Below are 21,438 nucleotides of genomic sequence, written 5' to 3' on the forward strand. Positions count from 1 at the left end.
TTTCATTCTATTTTCGGTCACTGTGAATTTTTCTCAAAAATCAATATGGGTCTTCCTTACCTGGTACCCAACAATATATCAAAGTTTCATTTGATTAGATTGTAAACTTTTCGAGTTATCATCCGGAAACCAATTGTTAACGCCCAACCGCCCACCCGCATCACCAAACCAATAGCCGAGTTCAACTTCGTTGCAACTCGGCTAAAAATGTGCAATTCATATTAATTATTGCACAACCTATATCAATTATTGCACAAAAATGCACAACTGACATCAATTATTGAACCAAAAAATGCCAAATTTCAAATCAAATATTGCACACTATCTACCTGTCTGAACACAACTCTCTATTGAACACAATTGTATATTTAACACAATTCAGACACAGCTGTTTATTGAACAAACCTGTCTATTACACACAACTGTTCATTGAACACAAATGTATATTGTAACAAGATTTATTTCAAAAACTCTGGGCCCACAGGCCTTATCGGTCACCTGAGTACATGTATTAGTTCAAAGCATCACTACTCCCGAGGGTTATGAAATCTAGAAAATATTTCCTGTTCTGAATATCTAAGCTAAATTCTAATATTCAGCAACAGTATAAAACAAGATGTGTTCTCAAATCAAAAAATGCCCTCAAAAGTGCCTATACTGATGAAAGGCTTTACATAATATATGTAAAAGTTACACAAAATGACAAATTTGGACCTGTCCTAGAATAAATAATCTGGTGTTGTGAAAATCACAATTTTGGTACATCCTTTTCTGCCTTTTCTAAATATGCATTTAGTTTTTATACTGTATCAGTAAACTTAAAGAAGTCTTTCAAATGATAAAGACTATAATCACTATGATAATTTTCGCTCCACCCTTGAACCCTTATCCCCAAGGACCATGAAATTTACAATTTCAATAAAGGACTACCTACTCCTTCTAAATGTCTATTCAGTTTCAATTTAGTATTAATAGCATTAAAGAAGATATAATTCAAATGTTTTACACATATACACTATGTATAAAAAGTTTGGCCCCACCCTGAAGTCATAAATCATGAAATTTATAATTTTGGTAGGTCTTCCTGCTTTACTTCACTATGCATTTAGTTTTTCTTAGAGATATGCAGTTGTAGAGAAGAAGATTTTTAAAAAATGGTCAATTCTTGGCAGTTTTTGCCCTGCCCCTAAGGCCCCAGAGGAGCAAGAGTCCTGAAATTTACAATTTATGTCACCCTTGTTCTGAAGATGCTTCATACCAAATCTAAAAAGAATTGGAATGGTAGTTATCAAGAAGAAGTTAAAAATGTTCAATTGTTACTGTCTATGAACACAAATTTCTATTGAACAAAATAGCATGGACACAAATGTCTATTGAATTAAACTGCCTACAGAACACAACTTGAATACAACTATTGACTGCAGACAAATGTCTACAGAAGAGAACCATCTATTGGACACAATTTGTACATAAATGTTTACCGACAACAACTGTCTATCGAACACAAATGTCCATTGAACACAGCTGTCTATTGAACATGACTATGACTTGGACACAACCAGCACCTGAACAACCATCTGTATGCCTTACCTCCCATTTCCCAGTGTTTCTGGCAGATCTGATGGCCGACAGTAGCTGGTCCACATCATGGTTTAGATTGGAATGTTCATCCCGAATTCTTGCATTACTCTCTTCTTGGCGATGGATTCTCTGTTGTAAATCCTAGAAAAGCACAACAAACATAAAAGAAATTAGTAAACTACGACTACCTAGAATACGAAGGATTTGTATATATTACAGCAATTTATTTTTTCCAAACCAAAATCCTAGGAATAGTGTATTCATGTCTATATGGCCATGTCTGTACATGATTTATTACAAACCTGTCCATTCAATTTACAGTAATTCTGTGTGTGAACATTCCTAATACACATGATTCTAGTTCATATTAACTAGACATAATTGATCTTTTTTCAACATGGTAATGTATGAAGTTACATTGTGCAGAAACAGACATGCCTAAGATGACTTCACAAATACTGTACAATAAGTAGTTTCCATGTTTTGCAAGTGCCCATTTTAAAAAAAAGCAGATCTGAATTTCTATTCATGCAGTTTAGTAGCCATGTCATTTTGAATCCCCAGTTGTGAACAGTCTGTTGTGATCTTTGGTAAGAAGAGAAGGATGCCTGCTGTATGGAGGGCATTCTAGACAAGAATCGGAGTCTGTCTGTAAACACCAGCACTAGCTTCTTACACAAACAATTTCAGTCTGATTTTTTAAAAATGTAAATACTATATTGGAAGGTATATACAGTGTATTTGCAACAACCTTTCAGTTAAGAAAGAACATAATTCTTATTTTATACGAGTACAATCACAGTTCTGTAGACGGTATCAGCTTATTCACCATTGGTACCAATGTTTACCATTCAATTTGGTAATTTTCCTTGGTTGCCTATTTTGCAGGTCAACTAGATGGAATTTTCAGTATTTAGTACCTTCTTTCAAAATGTTGACTGGTCAATGCATCATGACACATTTATTTCATGTCATTTGTTCACAACTTATAATACCACTACAGATAAGCACTAAATATTAAACTTCCTTCATTAGGATGAAAGTAAATATACATATCTGATCCTAGGTAATATGATAGAAGGACTAACTTTTCTGAATTTGCATAGTATATTTTAAATAACTGGCTATATTTACACAAATTTCTTCTTATAATTAAGAATTTCAGCGGGGAACTACTCATTGCTATTGGTTAACCTTGGTTGCCAAAGATAGCTATTTTGACATTGGGTGCGTTCAGAGTAAACCCAATGGTACCATCACCGATTTGCCAATGATAAATATTTAAGTCATTGGTACCATTGGATCCTTGTGTACTCTGAACGAGTTTGGGTTACAAATGGTGAGAAATCCAACAATGGTACCATTGGTGTACTACTAGCTGATCAGTTAGTACGAAATGTCCGAGATATTCGCTCATATCACCTTTGTGAATAATTTGTACCAAGAAGACGCGTTTAGAAAAATGTTTTTAAGTCCTATTAATTACTCTCTCCAGCAGATTATTTTCTCCATCTTCGCTAGCCTAGAGTTTTCGGTCCATAAATGTGAAGCTGAGTGGACCAAAAACCCTTTGGCTAACGAAGATGTAGTTTCTCTTGTAAAACATCATGAGTATAGATCATCTGATGAAATGATTAGACTGGGAGATTACTATACCATATCACTTACACTTGATGTTTTTAAAACCCATTTCCGTCTATGCAGGGGTATGTTTGAAGCAATTTGTCGGAAATTGTCTTTAGTTGATGTCTGTGAAGATTTATAAGGGGGAAAGATGTGATACAAAATCGGTTTCTTTCAGTGGGTAAAGTGTGTACGTAATGCCCGCCACTTTTGATTACGTCATAAATAGAGTTACCAATGCTAACAGAGCTCTAGGTTGTCTGCAGAAATGTTTAACATTGGTATATTTTATTGGCAAACATTGGTACCATTGTTGTACCAATGGAAAAAAAATTTGCCAATGGGAACTCATATCAACCAACGGTAGTACATGTAATCCATTGGGTGCATTCAGAGTACTACCACTGGTTGACAAAAGTTACCATCGGCAGAATTTTTACCATTGGTATGACAATTGTACCAATGTCTGCCATCAAGAGTTATCAATGGAAAACATTTCTGCAGACAACCTAGAGCTCTGTTAGCATTGGTAATTTTATCAAAGACATAATCAAAAATGGCGGGCATTTTGTACAGGCTGAAAGCAAATGATTTTGTAGCACAGCTTTTCCCCTTAAATCTTCATAGACATCAAATGAAGACAATTTCAGACACATTGTTTCAAACATATCCCTGGAGAGATAGAAAAGGGTTTTAAAAACATCTGAGTGTATATGATGGCATAGTAATCGCTCACTCTAACCATTTCATCCAATGATCTGCTATGTTTTGTAGTGGTTTTCAGTCCACTATGGTCCTCATTTATGGACCAAAAACTCTTGTCTAGCGAAGATGGAGAAAATAATCTGCAGAAGAAAGTAATTAACAGTACTTAAAAACATATTTCTAAACGCATCTTCTTGCTGCAGAATTATACATATAGATATGAAGATATCTTTGTTTGACATTTCTAATGCTAACTGATCAGCTAGTGGTATACCAATGGTACCATTGTTGAATTTCTTACCATTTGTAACCCAAACTCGTTCTAAGTACACAGGGATCTAATGGTACCAAAACTAAAATTTTTACCATTGGCAAATTGGTGATGGTATCATTGGGTTTACTCTGAATGCACCCATTGGTTAGCAAATACTATTCACACTTTCAAAGATATTTAAAATGGCAAGCATTGGCACCATGGCAGCCAATGGTAAAATCGGCATTCTACCATACAGAAAATTGTGAACACACCCATACTGGCATAGTTCAAAAGTTATGACCAACGTTACAGCTGAGAACAGACAAATAGACAGATGAAAAACAATTCATCCCTACATCTTCAATATTGGGGACATAAGAGCGAACAGCCGGTATATAATAAAGACAGGTGTATAACAAGAGTAACGCCAACAGTACATAATACGTCTGTGAAGAGCTAATATAGGGTGTTTATCTTACATCATGATTTGTAGAACTTGGCTTCAGGTAGTATCAGCAATCATCAGGGTGTGACTTTCTTTGCATCGTAAAAACAGACAAACCATGTACTCTCTATGTAATATTTACACTTTGCATAAGGTATATGTGTGCCAAGTTTGATGGTCCAACAGTTCAGTTTGTATCCTGCTACTAGCTACGACCTTGACCTTTGACTTTGAGAAACAATAGGCATCCTCCACTTGGCATAAGGTGTATGTGTACAAAGTTTAACAGTCCTAGCCCCAACAATTCAGTCTCTATACTGCCTACAAGGTTTTCCAATTAAGTGATACTGCAGCCATGACCTTTGACCTTGAAAACAATAGGCATCCTCCACTCATCATGGTGATCAAATGTACCAAGTTGCAATATCCTGGAACTTTGGTTTGGTCTGCATCCTGCCTACAAGGTTTTCCTACTAAGCAATACTGCAACCGTGACCTTTGACCTTGAAAAACAATAGGTATATTCCTCTCATCATGGTGATCAAATGTACTAAGTTGCAATATCCAGGAGCTTATAGTTTGGTTTGTATCCTGCCCACAATGTTTCCCTTCTTAGTGATACTACAACCTTGACCTTTGACTTCTGACCTTGAAAAACAATAGGCATCTTCCTCTTATCATGGTGATCATATATACCAAGTTTTAATATCCTGGAACTTATGGTTCAGTATGTATCCTTCCTACAAGGTTTTCCTACTAAGTGATACTATGGTCATAGTATTTTGAACCCTTGGTTCAATACTTTATAGGAGGTTCATTTTATCGTAGTGATAGTTTGAACCCGGGTTCAAAATATTGCAGGGTTAAATATATTATATGACACTGGTTTTGGCTTGGTTCTTTTATCTAGAAGGTCAGAGCGGTTACAGTTTTGTTTACCTCCAATAAGTTTTCTGCTCGGGTTTTCTCAATGGTAAGAGCACGGAGCTCTCTCTCCAGTTCCCTAGTTTTAGTGATGTGATCCTGCAATAAAGTAAGAGTGTTTATGTATAACAAAAGAGCCATAAATGAAACATGATTATTCAACCTGTTACCAACATATCAAGTTCATAAAATATTAAAACTTTGTTGACGTTCATAATCAATACAACATACCATCTAACCAGAAAATCAGACTTCAGATAACTAAGAGAGCTTCAATTTTGTTAATAATTACCCAAATTAAGCATCATATTGACACCAAACATTAAAATGCTATAAATCACAGGCAAACAATATTGGCATAGTAAGATGCTTTGTAGGAACAGTGTTGAGATATATGTGTACACATAGTAACTTATTACATGAATGACTTGCATTGATAACTTTTTGTTTCACAATAATGTACTCTTCCTAACAAACAGAATGAATTGTTGAATATTCTATTCAAATGATGCTTCTACTTTCTCATTTACAGCTAATTATGGAGATGGATAAAAATTTCTAAAATCAAATGATTTGAAGACTACAGCCTTCTATGGTTAAATAACACCGCATGTCTAAACATGAAATAATCCACCAGTCAATAGGCAGAGAATTAGTAACTCAATGAACATTTGTACAGACACACTCCTTCACATGTAATCCTCTTTTAATAATGTTTTTTATCTTTAATTGAGACTTCAATATTAAAAAAAAAAAAATAATGTGTAAGATCTAACATATAAAGAGTCTATTGGCAGACACATCGTCTCTCCATGATTGCAAGTCGCCCTGCTTCAAAGACCGCTGTTTTACAATTTAAAAATCTTTGAACATGCTAAATACAAAATGATCTGGTTTACCATATTCTAAATATTTTGAACTAATTGAAATCCACAAACTAAAAAACCTAACCATAACAAGAAAACAAAGAAAGAGAAAATACAATAGACTATTATGCAGAAAAAAATCAACTCTATTCATAATTTCACACCAAGTGCAATTAAAGACCCCTAATTATACCTTCTTACATAACATACTTCAACAGAATTTTTTTTTTAATTCTGAACAATCATTGTTGAATAATAAAGTAATCTAAATTTAAGATCCATGGATATCATAATGAATGCTTTCAAAAGCATTTTATTTTGGATCTCAGAGATAATCTGGTTTCTCTTGGAGTTTAGTTTGCTTTCTGTTTGTGCAGATTGAAACTATAACTGACCAAAAAAAAAAAAATCCTGAATTGGTGACCACCTTTCATTCATAGATTTCTAAAAATACAGGAAATCTGTAGCAAGTCATATATGAGCTATATAAATCTACATTTCAAAGCTTACAAGATTGTGTACATATATATGTACATGTAAATGTTATAGCTTTAAGACGGCTGGGATCAAATTTGGGTGGTCAGTTGGTAGGTACCATGCCATTTTTTCCAGACTGAGCTACAGTCCTGAAATTTGCACACTGAGAAATCATGCAATATGAAGTACATGTACCTCAAATAATCCTTACAAGATGAAAACAGGACAGAACACAAAACCTTCAACAACACGACAGAAGAACAAGAACAAGAGTACCGCAAACGGTACATAATACGCCCGTGAAATGCTTACATAGGGTGTTTTTCTTGTGCTATAATTTGTATAACTTTGCTTCAGGTAGTACCAGCCATCATGAGGCTGTGACAAACTTTCATATCAACAAAGGGTCTTAGCTTAAAAATTGAGATTTCCCCAAAATGGACCAAGTTCAACAACCTGCAATTTTTTTCAAAAATGGAAGAAAATCAAAACCCTTCACCAGATGCACATCTTCAGTACCTATACAAACACTCCACAAAATAAGAAGGTCCTCACTTGAAAACTGTGGGAGGAGTTGGGCAGACAAATTATGTACCCTTCATAGAAGATTAATTTCTAAATAGACTAAGCTTCAACAACCTGTAAATTTCTCAAAAATTGTAGAAAATCAAAATCCATCCCACATGCACATTTTCAATACCCATACAAACACTCAACAAAATAAGAAGGTTCTCATTTGAAAACTGTGGAAGAATTATGTACCCTCCATATAATAATTATTTCCAAATAAGGGGGCAAAACTCCTGGAAAAAAGGTCGAAATGGATCAAAATTGCAGTATGATCCAGAGTGACCCACAAAGAAGCTACACAGCAAGTTTCAGCATGATATGTGGAAGGGAAATGAAATTATAAAGAGAAAACCGCGAATGGACGGACGGACTGACGTACAGACATCGCTGTACCATAATACGTCCCGTCTAAAGACGGGCATATAAAAAGTGTACAGTGCTACATACAATGAGAGTCACATGACTGCTCATCATCTTCATTCACTATATATGCTGAAGATTAGAAGAAAAGAAGTTAGACTGGGTAACAGGGTTTCACCTTGATAAACCACCTACAAACAAAGACCTAATAAAATCATTTAGCTAGTGACCCAAGAGTGATAAGACTGTTTGGAAAGGACTTCTAATCAAATAAACACCTCTGCATGAGAGAGTCCCATCACTTTATCAATATTGATTATAGTGTATACCTATATGCAGTTTTTATCCATCAATCAAAATTTTTGTAAAGTTGTTTTACAATTAAGTGACCAAGAAAACATTATATCAAAGTTGACAAAATACAAGATGCATGTGTTTTATTTGCTGAGTGTTGTAATGTATCTATGGATACCTAATAAGTCGACCAGAGTTTTTGTTAATTTTTGTAAACTTTGTAAGAAATTGATTAACACTGTGCAGTTTTGGAAGAAAATCAAACTCTATATGTGTAAAAGCCTTTTCTTCAGATAGCAATTAATGCTCTCAGTCCAAAATTAAATTTGTGTCAAAGAAATTGTGTAACAAATACTTGATTCCAACAAACTGGAAACCACATATATCAGATAATGAATACAAGAGGCCCAGTATCAAAACAAAATCAAATTCCTTTTACAAATGTTTAAATGTTTCTTTTATATCAAAGCACCAAGTCCCCAATCAAATACCTCATTCAATAATATCGGGCCTTTATCAAACAAAATGTATCCAAATAAGAGGCAACCGGGTGTGCTTAAAACTGAGAATCTATGTTGTAGATTTAGCTCAAATTTCATTAGCATTAATGCACCCAGTTACTCTACACAACAAAGTATACCAGGCTTCTAACAATTTAATACAATTACAAATTGTTCATTGAAATATTCTTCATTCTATACAAGATAAAAAAAAACTTCTAAATGGCAATCAGTTCTTTAAACTTACTTTTATAGGACTTTTTTTGGACATGGTTAATTTTCCTCAACAGAAATATGCAAGATCATGCAGAATTCATTATTTCACACACACACATCCATTTCTAGAGTTCCTTACAAGTTCAAAGATCCAGTTTCACAAAGACAACACTTTATAATCCAGATACTTATATCATAATTGATTAATCTATTTTCATAACCGTGAGAACTCCATTTGTTCCCATCCATTATCTATCATGGCCCTGTAATTTATGTGTTTGACCAGAAAGAGATTCGGAAACATGTCTGCGGTTTTAACCTTGGATAAGCTTGAGTCAACCTATCTTGGATCTTTCTACCCCGGCACACTTTATCAGGGTCTTCCAACTCATTCTGAGCCAAAAGACTGCTATTGACACTTTTTGTAGCATTACCAGATCTCAATGATACATTAATGAATATAAATGTAAACATTACTAGGGTCATGTACAGTGATAATTAGCAATTCAATTGCATAATTAAGTAACATTTAACTGTAGAGCGAGTCGGATGATTTGCAGACGTCTTATCAAAATGAATGAAAAAAAAGCAATTTCTTTTACATGCATAAAATAAGATATTCCCCCTTGATATTTCTATAACTTTGTGTTCAGCATGTACAGTATACTATAGAGTTGAACTACAGTGTTAGTATCTTATCTATTCTGCCATTTTGTAACCCACAAAACATGATATCTTCTAACATCATCATTGTGCATTACTAGATTCCATATACATGTATAAAGATGTGGAAATATAATCAGGGGATCCACTATTGACACATCTGCATTAGCGCTTGACACACACAAATTATACCGCTCCCCCAATTCCTCCACCCACCCATCCACCCAATAACAGACCATATGTATGTTTCAGTGATTAGATATCTGAACAAGTGAAATTTTTCTCATTTCAATAAATTAATCTAGATTAATGAAAATTTCTAAATGATTCATGTTTGCAAACCAAATCAAAGTTTGTGGTAAAACAAGGAGAGATCCTTACTGCTGCCTGCTGACCATGTTGAGTCTGGTCTACTGGTTCTCGCCAAGTCACCTTCTTGTTGGACACTGGGCTCCTGGAGCGTCCAGGATAGCTATATACCCCTCCCCTATCCATGCCTGGATGGATAGGATAGTATATCCACACTCCAACACAAAATAATCCTCACATTACACACTGAAACATTTCACACAATCCTCGGATGTAAACATGTCTATTCAAACTGATGACTACATGGAACGTCTCCAGTTTAATTTCAGAACTTCAGCAGAGCCATAAAACATGCATATTAATAACGCACGGTAAATCCTCTTTTCACTCACACGACAACAAAAGAACAATATTTGAACAGCTTAATGTCTGCAATAATCCCAAGGTTCACAGGGGTATATATTCAAAAAGCACCCTCACAAAAGACACCTAAGCAAAACTGTTCAGCAAGAAAAAAGATGACTTGAATAGGGAAATAGTTTCATGAAATAAATGAAATTAAATTGAAAGTTAGGTTTAAACTTCATAGAGACTGCATGGATGAATATGAATTGTTTGTAAAAATGTTATCTCTGTTTTCACTGGGGCGGGAAGTCTGTACGCGCATAGCCGGGCATGCTGCTACACGCCATTCTTACACTGCCCGCTGCCGAGGAGTGTGGCTTACCTTTAAATCAAGGAACAATGTGGGGAACAAACAATACCCATTAATGTAATGCCTTTTAAACTGGTCAGAAGACTATTTGGGTGACACAAGACTAATTACCTTCTTGGGTTTTTAAAATTCCTATCATCGTTCGTTTTATCACTGTATATTTTGTTCATTTAATCATTTACAATTAATAAATAAACATAAATAAAACCAGTAACACAATCCTTTTAGTAAATTATCTAGATTTTGTCTCATTCTAATCTATAACATTAATCATTATCATTAGATGAACATATAAAATCTTCAATTTTGGTGAACCCAAAACAAGCAATGTCAACCTTAAATCATAATTATAATTTGTTTTTGGTAAAAAAAAAAGTCTTCCCAGCTCCCTAAATTGAAAGTGCTCCAAATTACAGCCCCCTTCCCTTAATGTTCTGCATGGTATAGTGGAGAAAGCATGAGCAAGAACATAGACATTATAAACTGCACTTTGTGCATTGAGGAAAAAGATGGAGAAAAGATTCAACATCTATGTGACCAATGTCATTGTTGTATATGACTGTTATGCTGAAGTACCCATAGGAATGTGAAGATACCTTTGTATATATGAAAAAGCTATTAAACATTCCTCTTTGATCCACTGTAAATTGTAGGAAAATATTAGATCCCTTGTCAGAACAATGTGAACATCATTAATTAAAATGATAATGAAGTAGTGTACAAAACAAGGCTATCCAATAAGCAATATAGGAGAAGTGTTCACAAGCTATTTCACATCCTCCACCCCTTTTAGATCCACTATAACTTTTAGGAAAATAATTGGATCTTCATGTCCCAACAATATGCACATCTACAAAATGGCAATGAAGCATTGTACAAAGTTTCAAGTCTATCCGATAAGCCATACAGGAGGAGAAGTGTTCACAAGATTTGTGACAGACAAACAGACTAACAGAAAGTACTAAACAATGTTTACCCCTGGACTTAGAGATCTGTCGGTAACATCTCCGGCTTGGCTCCCTCTCAGGTGTGTGTGTGTGGGGGGGGGGGGGGGGGCAGGGTCGGGCTATTGCGGCAAATCCAGCAAACGCCTGAAGAGGTTTAGAGTGTGCTCTCTCAATGTGAACACCCTGAGAGGAAGAGTATGCGAGGTGGTGGAAGCACTCTCTCGCCAAGGAATTGATGTTGGTTGTGTGAAGGAAACCAGATACCGAGGTGGACAGTGTCGCACTATCAAGGGGAAGGATTCCAAGTACAAGCTCTTCTGGTCTGGAAATGACAATGGTATGGCTGGGGTGGGAGAGTTCTTGGCTGAGGAGTGGATCGAGAAGGTATTTGAAGTGCAGCGTGTCTGACAGGATCATCCTAGTGAAGCTTGTGGTCAGCCATTTGTCAGTCTATGCACCTCAAAGCGGTCTCAATGATGTGCAAAAAGATCAGTTTTACGACTAACTACGTGCAGTGACTGTCAAGATCCCGGCATCTGACTTCCTTATCCCATGCGGAGATTGGAATGGCCATGTTGGTAGTATTGGCACCGGATTCAGAGAAATGCATGGTGGTCTAGTGTATGGCAGACCAGATCCTGATACAGAGGGTGAGAGGATCTTGGAGTATGCACTGGCTTTTGATCTCTTTGTCGGCAACACTTGCTTCAAGAAACGTGAAAGTCACCTAGTGACATACAAGTCTGGAAGCGCAGCTACACAGATCGACTTCATCCTGTTTCGTAAGAATATGCGCAAACTTGTCACAGATGTAACGGTAATCCCTGGTGAGGAAGTTGCTCTACAGCATCAGCTCCTAGTTTGTGACATATTGATTGACATGCCAACCAAAGCCAGGCACAAGTTCACACCTTGTCTGAAAGTCTGGAAACTCAAGGATCATGCAACTTGCAGATACTTCCAGGAAGCATTTGAATCGCATGTATCGGCCTCAGCAAGCCGAAGCCACTACCGAGGAAATCTGGTCTAACCTCAAAACAGGTTTACTGAAGACAACTGAGAAGGTGTGTGGCATAACACGATCCCACCGATGGCGACGAGAAACTTGGTGGTGGACAAACCTTGTGGAACAGACCATCACAGCAAAAAGGTTAGCTTACAAGGCCTGGAAGTCCAGAAATGGCAGAAGGGCAGAGTATGATGCAGCCAAGTGTACATCTAGACGAGCAGTTCATCCTGCTCGCTATGAGGCAGAAAAGCAGATATACGAAAACGTAGATACCAGGTCTTCAGAGGTGTACCGCCTTCCAAACCAGATGTGAAGGGAGAATGTTGATGTTGTGGGTGACAAACCAGTAAAGAATGATGCAGGTGAGATGTCATTGAACCAAGAAGCAAAGGAGAAAGCTTGGCTAGAGCACTATGAAAGGCTCCTAAATGTTGAATTTGAATGGGACCCTGAACACTTAACCGATGAATCACCAGTGGAAGGGCCACCTGTCCCAATCTCAATTGATATGGTGAAAAAGGCCATCTCCAAGATGAAGTCAGGTAAAGCGGCAGGACCATCGGGAATAGTAGTGGAGATGATCAGAGCCGCAGGTGACACAGGTATATCCATGATCCGTGATCTTACATCCTCAATTGTCTGTGATGGCAAGGTCCCCACTGACTGGGAGCAGAGTTTCATTGTCTGCCTCTACAAGGGCAAGGGTGATGCTCTGGACAGGGGCAACTATCGGGGACTTGAACTGACAGAACAAGTCATGAAAGTCCTGGAGAGGATTGTGGACAGCCTTATTTGGCAGTTAGTGACAATCGATGACTCCCAATTTGGCTTCGTCCCTGGCAGAGGTATAACTGACGCAATATTTGTTGTTTGGCAGCTGCAGGAAAAATATCTCGCAGTAAACAAACGGGGCTATATGGCGTTCGTGGACCTCGAAAAGGCATTTGACCGTGTCCCTTGGAAGGTTATCTGGTGGGCACTGCGAAAACTTGGTGTGGAAGAGTGGATTGTGCGTCTAGTGCAGGGGATGTATGCCAATGCTCGTAGCTGTGTTCGCATTGGTGATGGCTACAGTGAGGAGTTTGCTGTGAGGGTCGGAGTTCATCAGGGGTCAGTACTCAGCCCTCTGCTTTTCATCATCGTACTCGAGGCTCTTTCACGCAAATTTCGCACCGGTGTTCCCTAGGAGGATCTGTATGCAGATGACCTGATTATCATTACTGACTCGTTGGATGAATGTGTCGAGAGTCTTCTGACTTGGAAAGAAGCTATGGAAAGGAAAGGACTGAGAGAGAATGCGGGCAAAACCAAGATCATGATCTGCGGTACGGGTCTTGACCTACTTCAGGACTCGGGCAGCTTCCCATGTGCTGTCTGTCATATAGGTGTAGGCAACAATAGTATTTTCTGCAATGGCTGCAAGCACTGGGTGCACAAGAAATGCAGTGGGCTCATGCGCCTGTCTGTGGACCCTGACTTCAGATGTTCAAGATGCAGGGGAACGGCTCGCCCTCTTGACGGCAGGCTGCAGAGTGATATCCAAGTTGGTCTAGACAAGTTGGAGGTTGTAGGCTCCTTCTGCTACCTCAGAGACATGCTTTCCGCAGCTGGTGGCTGTGACCTTGCAACCACTACGCTTGTGAAGACCGCTTGGAAGAAGTTCAGGGAGTTGCTACCAGTCCTGACATCACGCCACCTGTCGTATAAGACCCGTGGTCGAGTGTATAACACCTGCGTATGGAGCGCTATGCTCCATGCCAGTGAGACCTAAGCAATGACCAAGCCAAATCTTCATCGCCTACTACGCAATGACAGGGCCATGATAAGACAGATCTGTAACATCAAGCCTGAAGATATGGCCACTGTAGGTTCAACTGAATTGCTGGGGCGGCTTGGCATCGATGACCTCGACCTCATCTTAAGGGAAAGGAGACTCCGCTGGTATGGCCACGTTGTCAGATCCAGCAGTGCAGTCAAGTGCGCTCTAAACATACAAGTTCCTGGGAGACGTAGAGTTGGTCGGCCAATGCTATCATGGAGAGAGCTGACGGAGAAAGATTGTAGAAAATGGAAGCTCTCTACTGCCGACCCTCAAGACCGGAAAGAATGGAGATCTGAGGCGAGATCTGCCATGCGTGCAGCTAGCCAGATACCTGGAAGGGGCCCACTAGTGTGGACAATACCCGTAATCCTGCACGGAAATAAAAAGGAACCGACAACAACAACTGGAAGAGGGGAGACATAATTCCCACTGCAAGATAGTATACTTCACCTGTAGTTACAATACTTGCTCTAATAAGTAGTCTGGGTACTAAAGGATCTTATGGGTTGTTAATTCTAAGTATTACCATCACGTACAAAAGGAGTCAGATGATACATAATTTTCTCACATTATCACCAGTGTGAGATCGACTTTACCCATGTGAGACTTTTCTATCTCACACTACTGCAACATCATTTGATTTTGACGTCATATATTTTCTATGATTTACGTTACACGGTGAAGATTTACGTTACAAGGTGAAGTAAAAATATTTTGCATTGTTACTTACAGCGTAAACCATTTTCGGGTATGCTCTTTCTGCCTATCTAATTAATTTTTACATCGAAGTTCAAATGAGGATATCGATAATTTAGAATTTTCTCAAAGCTCCTAAATCTATGCACTAAACTGTAGGTAAAATGTGAGAAAAATAATCCTTCATTATTTACTCGTGTGGAATAGGGAAATTCCACCTCTGGAACAAGATTGGCTGTCTAGGACGAGACTTTGCCACATCCTAGACTGCGAATCTCATCCCCTCGGTGGAATATCCCTATCCCACACTCGTACTAATGAAGGATTCTATTAATCTTCATCCCTCAGCTCTTATTCTGCCAAAACTTATTTTTTCTATAAACTGACAAAATCAAGAAATGACTTCCATTTTCACACATACCTGTACCTCAGTCACATAGTAAAGTTCAAATCATGCTGGCTTGTACAATCGTTTCTCCACATTTGTTGTCAAACCAGAATATCAGTAAAATTGATGGATGCTCCCCTACGCACGTTTAACAAATGAACTGCTTCATATGATGAATGACTCACACAATGATCAGTATGTTTGTAAAACATATATGCCCTCGTGGTGCAAAATTGAAAAGGGTTATACACATGCATCATTTAATTGATAGTGGTGCCAAAACAATTCAAGATATTGAGCAGACAATATTTTCCTTGTCCAGAGTGGACTGACCCTTGACCTTTGACCATGTGAACTAAAAATCAATAGGGGTCATCTACTCCTTAGGATATATCAGTGTACCAATTTTGGTGTCAAATCAAGCAAATAATTCTTAAATATGGGAAACAATACATTACTGTGTCCAGTTTGACACTTGACCTTTGACCATGTGAACCAAAATTAATTGGGGTCATCTGTTCCTTAAAATGTACCAGTGTACCAAGTTTGATGTCAAGCAATGGGTTCTCAAGATATTGAGCAGAGAGTATTTTCCTATGTCTAGAGTGGATTTACCCTTGACCTTAAAATCAATAGGAGTCATCTACTTTTTAGGATGTACCAGTGTACCAAGTTTGATGTCTGTCAAGCAAAGGGTTTTCAAGATATTGCAAAGTTGTTGAAAACTGTCAGTCCTGTTGGCAAGGCAGGCAAAAAAAAGATAAATTACTGAACCTTGACCATGTGACCTCAAAATCAATAGGGGTCATCTACTCCTTACAATGTACCTGAGTACCAAGTTTGATGTCTGTCAAGGAAAGGGTTCTCAAGATAATGATCAGACAGTATCTTCCTATGTTCAGAGTGGATAGACCCTTGACATGACCTGAAGAAACTGCTGCGGTGGCCTAATGGTTAGAGCGTTCACCCCGCATGCGGAAGGCCAGGGTTCAAATCCCAGCTGCAACGTACCTAAGTCGTTAAAACAGGAAGTGACAGTTCCATCACCAAACGCTTGGCATCAGGTGTGAATGTCATGGGTCCTCGGAGATGACCTTAAAAATCAGAGATGTCCCATGTTACAGTAGGTGTGGCACGCTAAAGAACCATCACTGCTCAATGGCCGTAAACGCCAAGTAAAGGTCTAAATTTGAAGCCCTTCACCGGTCTTGGTGACATCTCCATATGAGTGAAAATTCTTGAGAGAGATATTAAACAAGATACAATCAATCAATCATGACCTGAAATCAATAGGGGTCCTCTTCTACTCATAACCAACCCAAATATGAAATATCATTACGATCAAGTGAATGGTTCTCAAGATATTGAGCGAACAATATGTGGTCTTCCAACAGACAGAACCACAGGTGCAAAGCATTATGCCCCTCTTCTTTGAAAGGGGACATAATAACTGTTGAAATATTGCTGAAATGAAGGGTGCTTTTTTTTTCATATATAAGGTATATGTTGAGTGACATGACTTTTAGAAAATGACCTTCAATGACCTTTGTCTAAAAGTCATTTGCCCGTTACTTATTTGAGTGATATATGTTCAACTGTTGAAATAAACTTTTTCCTTATATTAAGGTACATGTATATCTTCTGAGTGATCTTGACCTTTCCAAAATGGTGATGTTCCAAAAGTCCCTGTCCCAAGGAATATTTATGATCAATTTCTGATGAAAGTTTGGGAGATGGAATTTTTATATCAAAAACTGTTGAAATAAGGAAATTTCATATGTTCTGAGTGACCTTAACCTTTCCAAAATGACCTTGAGAGACCTTGGTCCAAAAGTCCTTGTCTCAAGGAACATTTGTGATCAATTGTATCAATTTCTGATAAAAGATTTAGGAGATAGGAGCTCGGACAGATACTGCAGCAATTATATGCTCCCCTGATTTTTTTCGTTCACCCGTTTTCAACAAAGAACCTTGTCCATTATTAACACATGCATGCAAAGTTGACTGTTTCTAAGTGCAAAGTTCCATCTTTTTAAATAGTACTAGTGAGTTTTAATGGAAATATAAAATTTAATCAATGAGTCAACCATTGACACACACAAACACACACATGATTTAAAGCTTCGAATTCTAATTTTATTTTGCATGTCAAGAATTTTCAAACAGTTGTGAAGTCAATATTTCTGCCCCCCCCCCCCCCCAACTTGCTGTTCAAAGTATGGGGGGGGGGGGGGATGAGTTCATACATGAGAAGAGGTTTATCTGTGTAATTTAAACCATCTTGAAATACAGAACGATGAAAATCTTGAAATCTTAGCCCTATGAAATTAAAGCCCTTTACAGTACCCTGTTTATAAATACTAGTATTTATCTAAAGCTTAGGACTGCAATGATAAATGCATAAATCAACAAGAGGCCCAAGGGCCTAGAATCACTCTTCTGATAAATTGTACAACCCCACCATTTCTATTCTTAGTCTCTTAGTATTCTAAATCTTTAGTTAAATCCTAAGAATTCAAAAAAAGTAGGTCAATGTGACCTACTTTTTGGTTTACACATTTTGAGAACCCAAGAAATATCAACTGAGAAAGTTTGATGATATTAAGCCAATTAGTATCTGAATATTGAAATATAGCTGTCAAATTCCAATCGTAGGTCATGGTGACCTACTTTTTGGTCAGCGAACTCCGAACATGCAAGACCCATCAACTGACAAAGTTTGATGACTGTAGGTCAAATAGTATCTGAAATATATAAATATAGCTGTCAAATTCCAAAAGTAGGTCAAGGTGACCTACTTTTTTGTCAACACCCTTCAAACATGCAAGACCCAACAACTGACAAAGTTTGATGACTGTAGGTCAAATAATATCTGAATTATATAAATATAGCCGTCCAATTCCAAAAGTAGGTCAAGGTGACCTACTTTTTGGTCGAAACCCTTCGAACATGCAAGACCCATCAACTGACAAAGTTTGATGACTGTAGGTCAAATAGTATCTGAAATATATAAATATAGCCGTCAAATTCCAAAAGTAGGTCAAGCTGACCTACTTTTTGGTCGACACACTCCGTAGACTCAAGATGCATCAACTGTCAAAGTTTGATGATTGTAGGTCAATTAGTGACTGAAATATATAAATATAACTGTCAAATGCCAAAAGTAGGTCACAGTGACCTACTTTTTGGTCGATACACTCCGAAGAATCAAGATGCATCAACTGACAAAGTTTGATGATTATAGGTCAAATAGTGTCTGAAATATAGTAATTTAGCTGTCAAATACCAAAAGTAGGTCACGGTGACCTACTTTTTGGTCGACACAAACCGAAGACTGAAGACACATCAACTGACAAAGTTTGATGATCCTAGGTTTTACAGTGCCCAAAATATGCATCTAAAATTGAAAATGTGAAATTTGAATATCTGCAAAATTCAAAAAGTAGGTCATTGTGACCTACTTTTTTATAAATATGTTTCAAGGCCTCAAGATGCATCAACTTACAAGATTTGATGACTCTAAACCTCTCGGTATTTGAAATAACAACTTAAAATATAACTATAAATGATAAGCCATAAAATTCAGAAAGTAGGTCACAGTGACCTATTTTTTAGTTGACGCATTTCAAGGTCCCATGATCCACCAACTGACAAGTTTTGGTGATCATAGGCTTCAAAGTGTCCAAGATATGCATCAAAATTAATTTTAAAATAAATACCTGCAAAATTCAAAAAGTAGGTCACCGTGACCTACTTTTGAGAGAACTTGACACAAGGTCCTAAGATGCATCAACTGTCAAAATTTGATGATCCTAGTCCTTATAATGACTAAAATATCAAAGATTTAAGGAAATATAAATTTAGGTCAACTTTGAAGTGACCTTGAGACCACGCCCTTTGCCCCAGGGTAATGCCTTGAACAATTTTTAATCTACAACATATCCTCATCCTTATGTGTAAGTTTGGTGATAATCTGCTTAGTGGTTCTTGAGAAGAAGATTTTTTAGCAACCACTACTTTTGTTTGTATTTTCCTGATTATCTCCCCTTGTTAAAGGGTCACATCCCTCTATTTAGTATGTATGAAAGCCCTTGGGCCAATGATACCCTGTAACAAATTTGAAAAAAATTGGCCAAGGGGTTCTTGAGTTATAGCCCTTTTTCTAAAAAGTTTACGCACACCGCACAAATGGCCATAGCATTAGCTCTTTGAGCCTTCGGCTCAGAAGAGCTAAAAATCGCTAAAACGCATCAAAGATGTATATGGCTGAGTTGCAGTTTGGAATGTGTTCATTGGAATGACCCTAATTTGTGAATGTGAAGGTGAACATTTCCAATAAAATTATGCATGCTTGCATTCATGAAGTAAAAACATGCACATATTTAATATAGTTTATAAATATGAAGCTTTGAATGGCCGCAATAGCTATTTAGTGTAATAATGACCTTGACCTTTGGATTTCAAAAGCAACATGAATATTGAATGTCATCAGGATTTGAAGTCTGATAAACATGCACCAGCAAGTACATGTATAAAAGTTAGTGGCAAGCTCAAATCTACAGTACATGAAAATAGTGAAAAAGAGACCTTGACCTTAAAATAAATAGGAACCTTCATCTTTTGGATGTGACCAAAATATGCAAGTCTGACAAAGACGCACCAAGTAGTATGAAAGTTAGAGACCGGACAAGCTCAAATCTATGGCATTTAGTGACAAAGAGACCTTGACCTTTGTCCTTTTGACCTCAAAATAAATAGGAACCTTTCTCTTTCGGATGTGATCATGTTATGTAAGTCTCACAAAGATGCACCAAAAAGTATGAAAGTTAGAGACCAGACAAGCTAATTGTGGATGCCGCCCGCCCGACTGGACACCCATTCTTCGCCAATTTAAAAGCAGAGATTTGCTACGCAACTCAGCTAATTAGATGTATCTGCATGACACAAATGCTACCGCCTGCAGTAAAGTCAAATGGAGGAAATTCATCGAAACATAGCATTGAATGTGGTATTCATATTGCACATTAGACAATTAAAAACTCATCAACAATCCTTTATAAGTTTTAACAGCCATGAAATAAATACAAGTCCATAAAAAATCAACGAACTGAAACAAAACTCAAACTCAGTCCGTAACTCATCAATATACATCTTTATACAAAAACTCAGTTCAATATCTCAAGGCGTTTAGGAAAAAGTCTGGAAAACTGGTTGTAACAGCAATTTGGGCACAACTACATAAAAACAACTCAACAAACCGGAACAAAACTCAAACTCGATCTGTAACTCATAAATATACATCTGCATTTAAAAAACCCAGGCCAATAGCTCTAGTTATTTAGAAAAAAAAGTTCAGAAAACTGGTTGTAACAGTAATTCTTATACGTTAAAGGGGCACAACTCCATCAAAAATCAAAGAACTGGAACAAAATTCAAACTCTATCTGTAACTCATCAATATACACCTGCATACAAAAAATTAATTTAATATCTCAAGGCGTTTAGAAAAAAAAGGTCTGGAAAACTGGGTGTCACAGAAGGACTGAAGGAAGGACAAGGGTAAAACTATATGTCCCGACCACTTCATGGTGGCGGCATATAAATAGGTCAAACTCAATCTGATTAAAATACAGATCTCTCAAATAGCGCTATTTGAGAGATCTGTATTTTAATCAGATTGGGTCAAACACCAAGGTGATGATCATGAGGTCAAACATTTTGGTACCAAAAGAAAGGTCTTGTCACAAAAAATACTCATTAGAAATATGAAAGTCCTAGCACTAAGCGTTCAAAAGATATGGCCAAGGTTAAAGTTTTTGTGGATAAACAGGCAAACAGACCAAAAACTATATGCCCACCAATCTCTAACTATGGGATTATTACGACGTGCAGTTTTTGGAATCAATTTAGCATGTAAACAGATATTTCCGAACAACATATACATAATGCATATTCTATGTTTGCATACTCAAAGTCATAAGCTGTGACACTGTCATTGAACCTTAAGAACCAAAGTCAAATGTGACAATGTCAAAGTTTGATGATCTTAGGCCTCATAGTGTGAAAGATATGA

At 37.4% G+C, this 21,438-nt stretch overlaps 1 protein-coding gene across 42 annotated transcripts in view; it reads right to left on the reverse strand.

Moving 5' to 3' along the window:
• LOC125678520 (myosin heavy chain, skeletal muscle-like) overlaps nucleotides 1-21,438 on the reverse strand; it is a 75,295-nt gene that overhangs the window by 45,503 nt on the left and 8,354 nt on the right. For 32 of the 42 annotated variants that reach the window (XM_056163077.1, XM_056163102.1, XM_056163071.1 and 29 more), the window contains exons 3-4: nucleotides 5,550-5,633; nucleotides 1,591-1,722 (exon numbers count right to left, since the gene is read on the reverse strand). In XM_056163077.1, coding sequence (XP_056019052.1) covers nucleotides 1,591-1,722; nucleotides 5,550-5,633 — 216 coding nt within the window. Of the gene's footprint in view, nucleotides 1-1,590; nucleotides 1,723-5,549; nucleotides 5,634-8,848; nucleotides 9,150-9,861; nucleotides 10,495-21,438 lie in introns of those variants that run through there. The other 10 variants (XM_056163183.1, XM_056163182.1, XM_056163167.1 and 7 more) reach the window with 8 other exon arrangements.

Source organism: Ostrea edulis, chromosome 1 (assembly GCF_947568905.1).
Source record: "Ostrea edulis chromosome 1, xbOstEdul1.1, whole genome shotgun sequence".
NCBI classification, from domain to species: domain Eukaryota; kingdom Metazoa; phylum Mollusca; class Bivalvia; order Ostreida; family Ostreidae; genus Ostrea; species Ostrea edulis.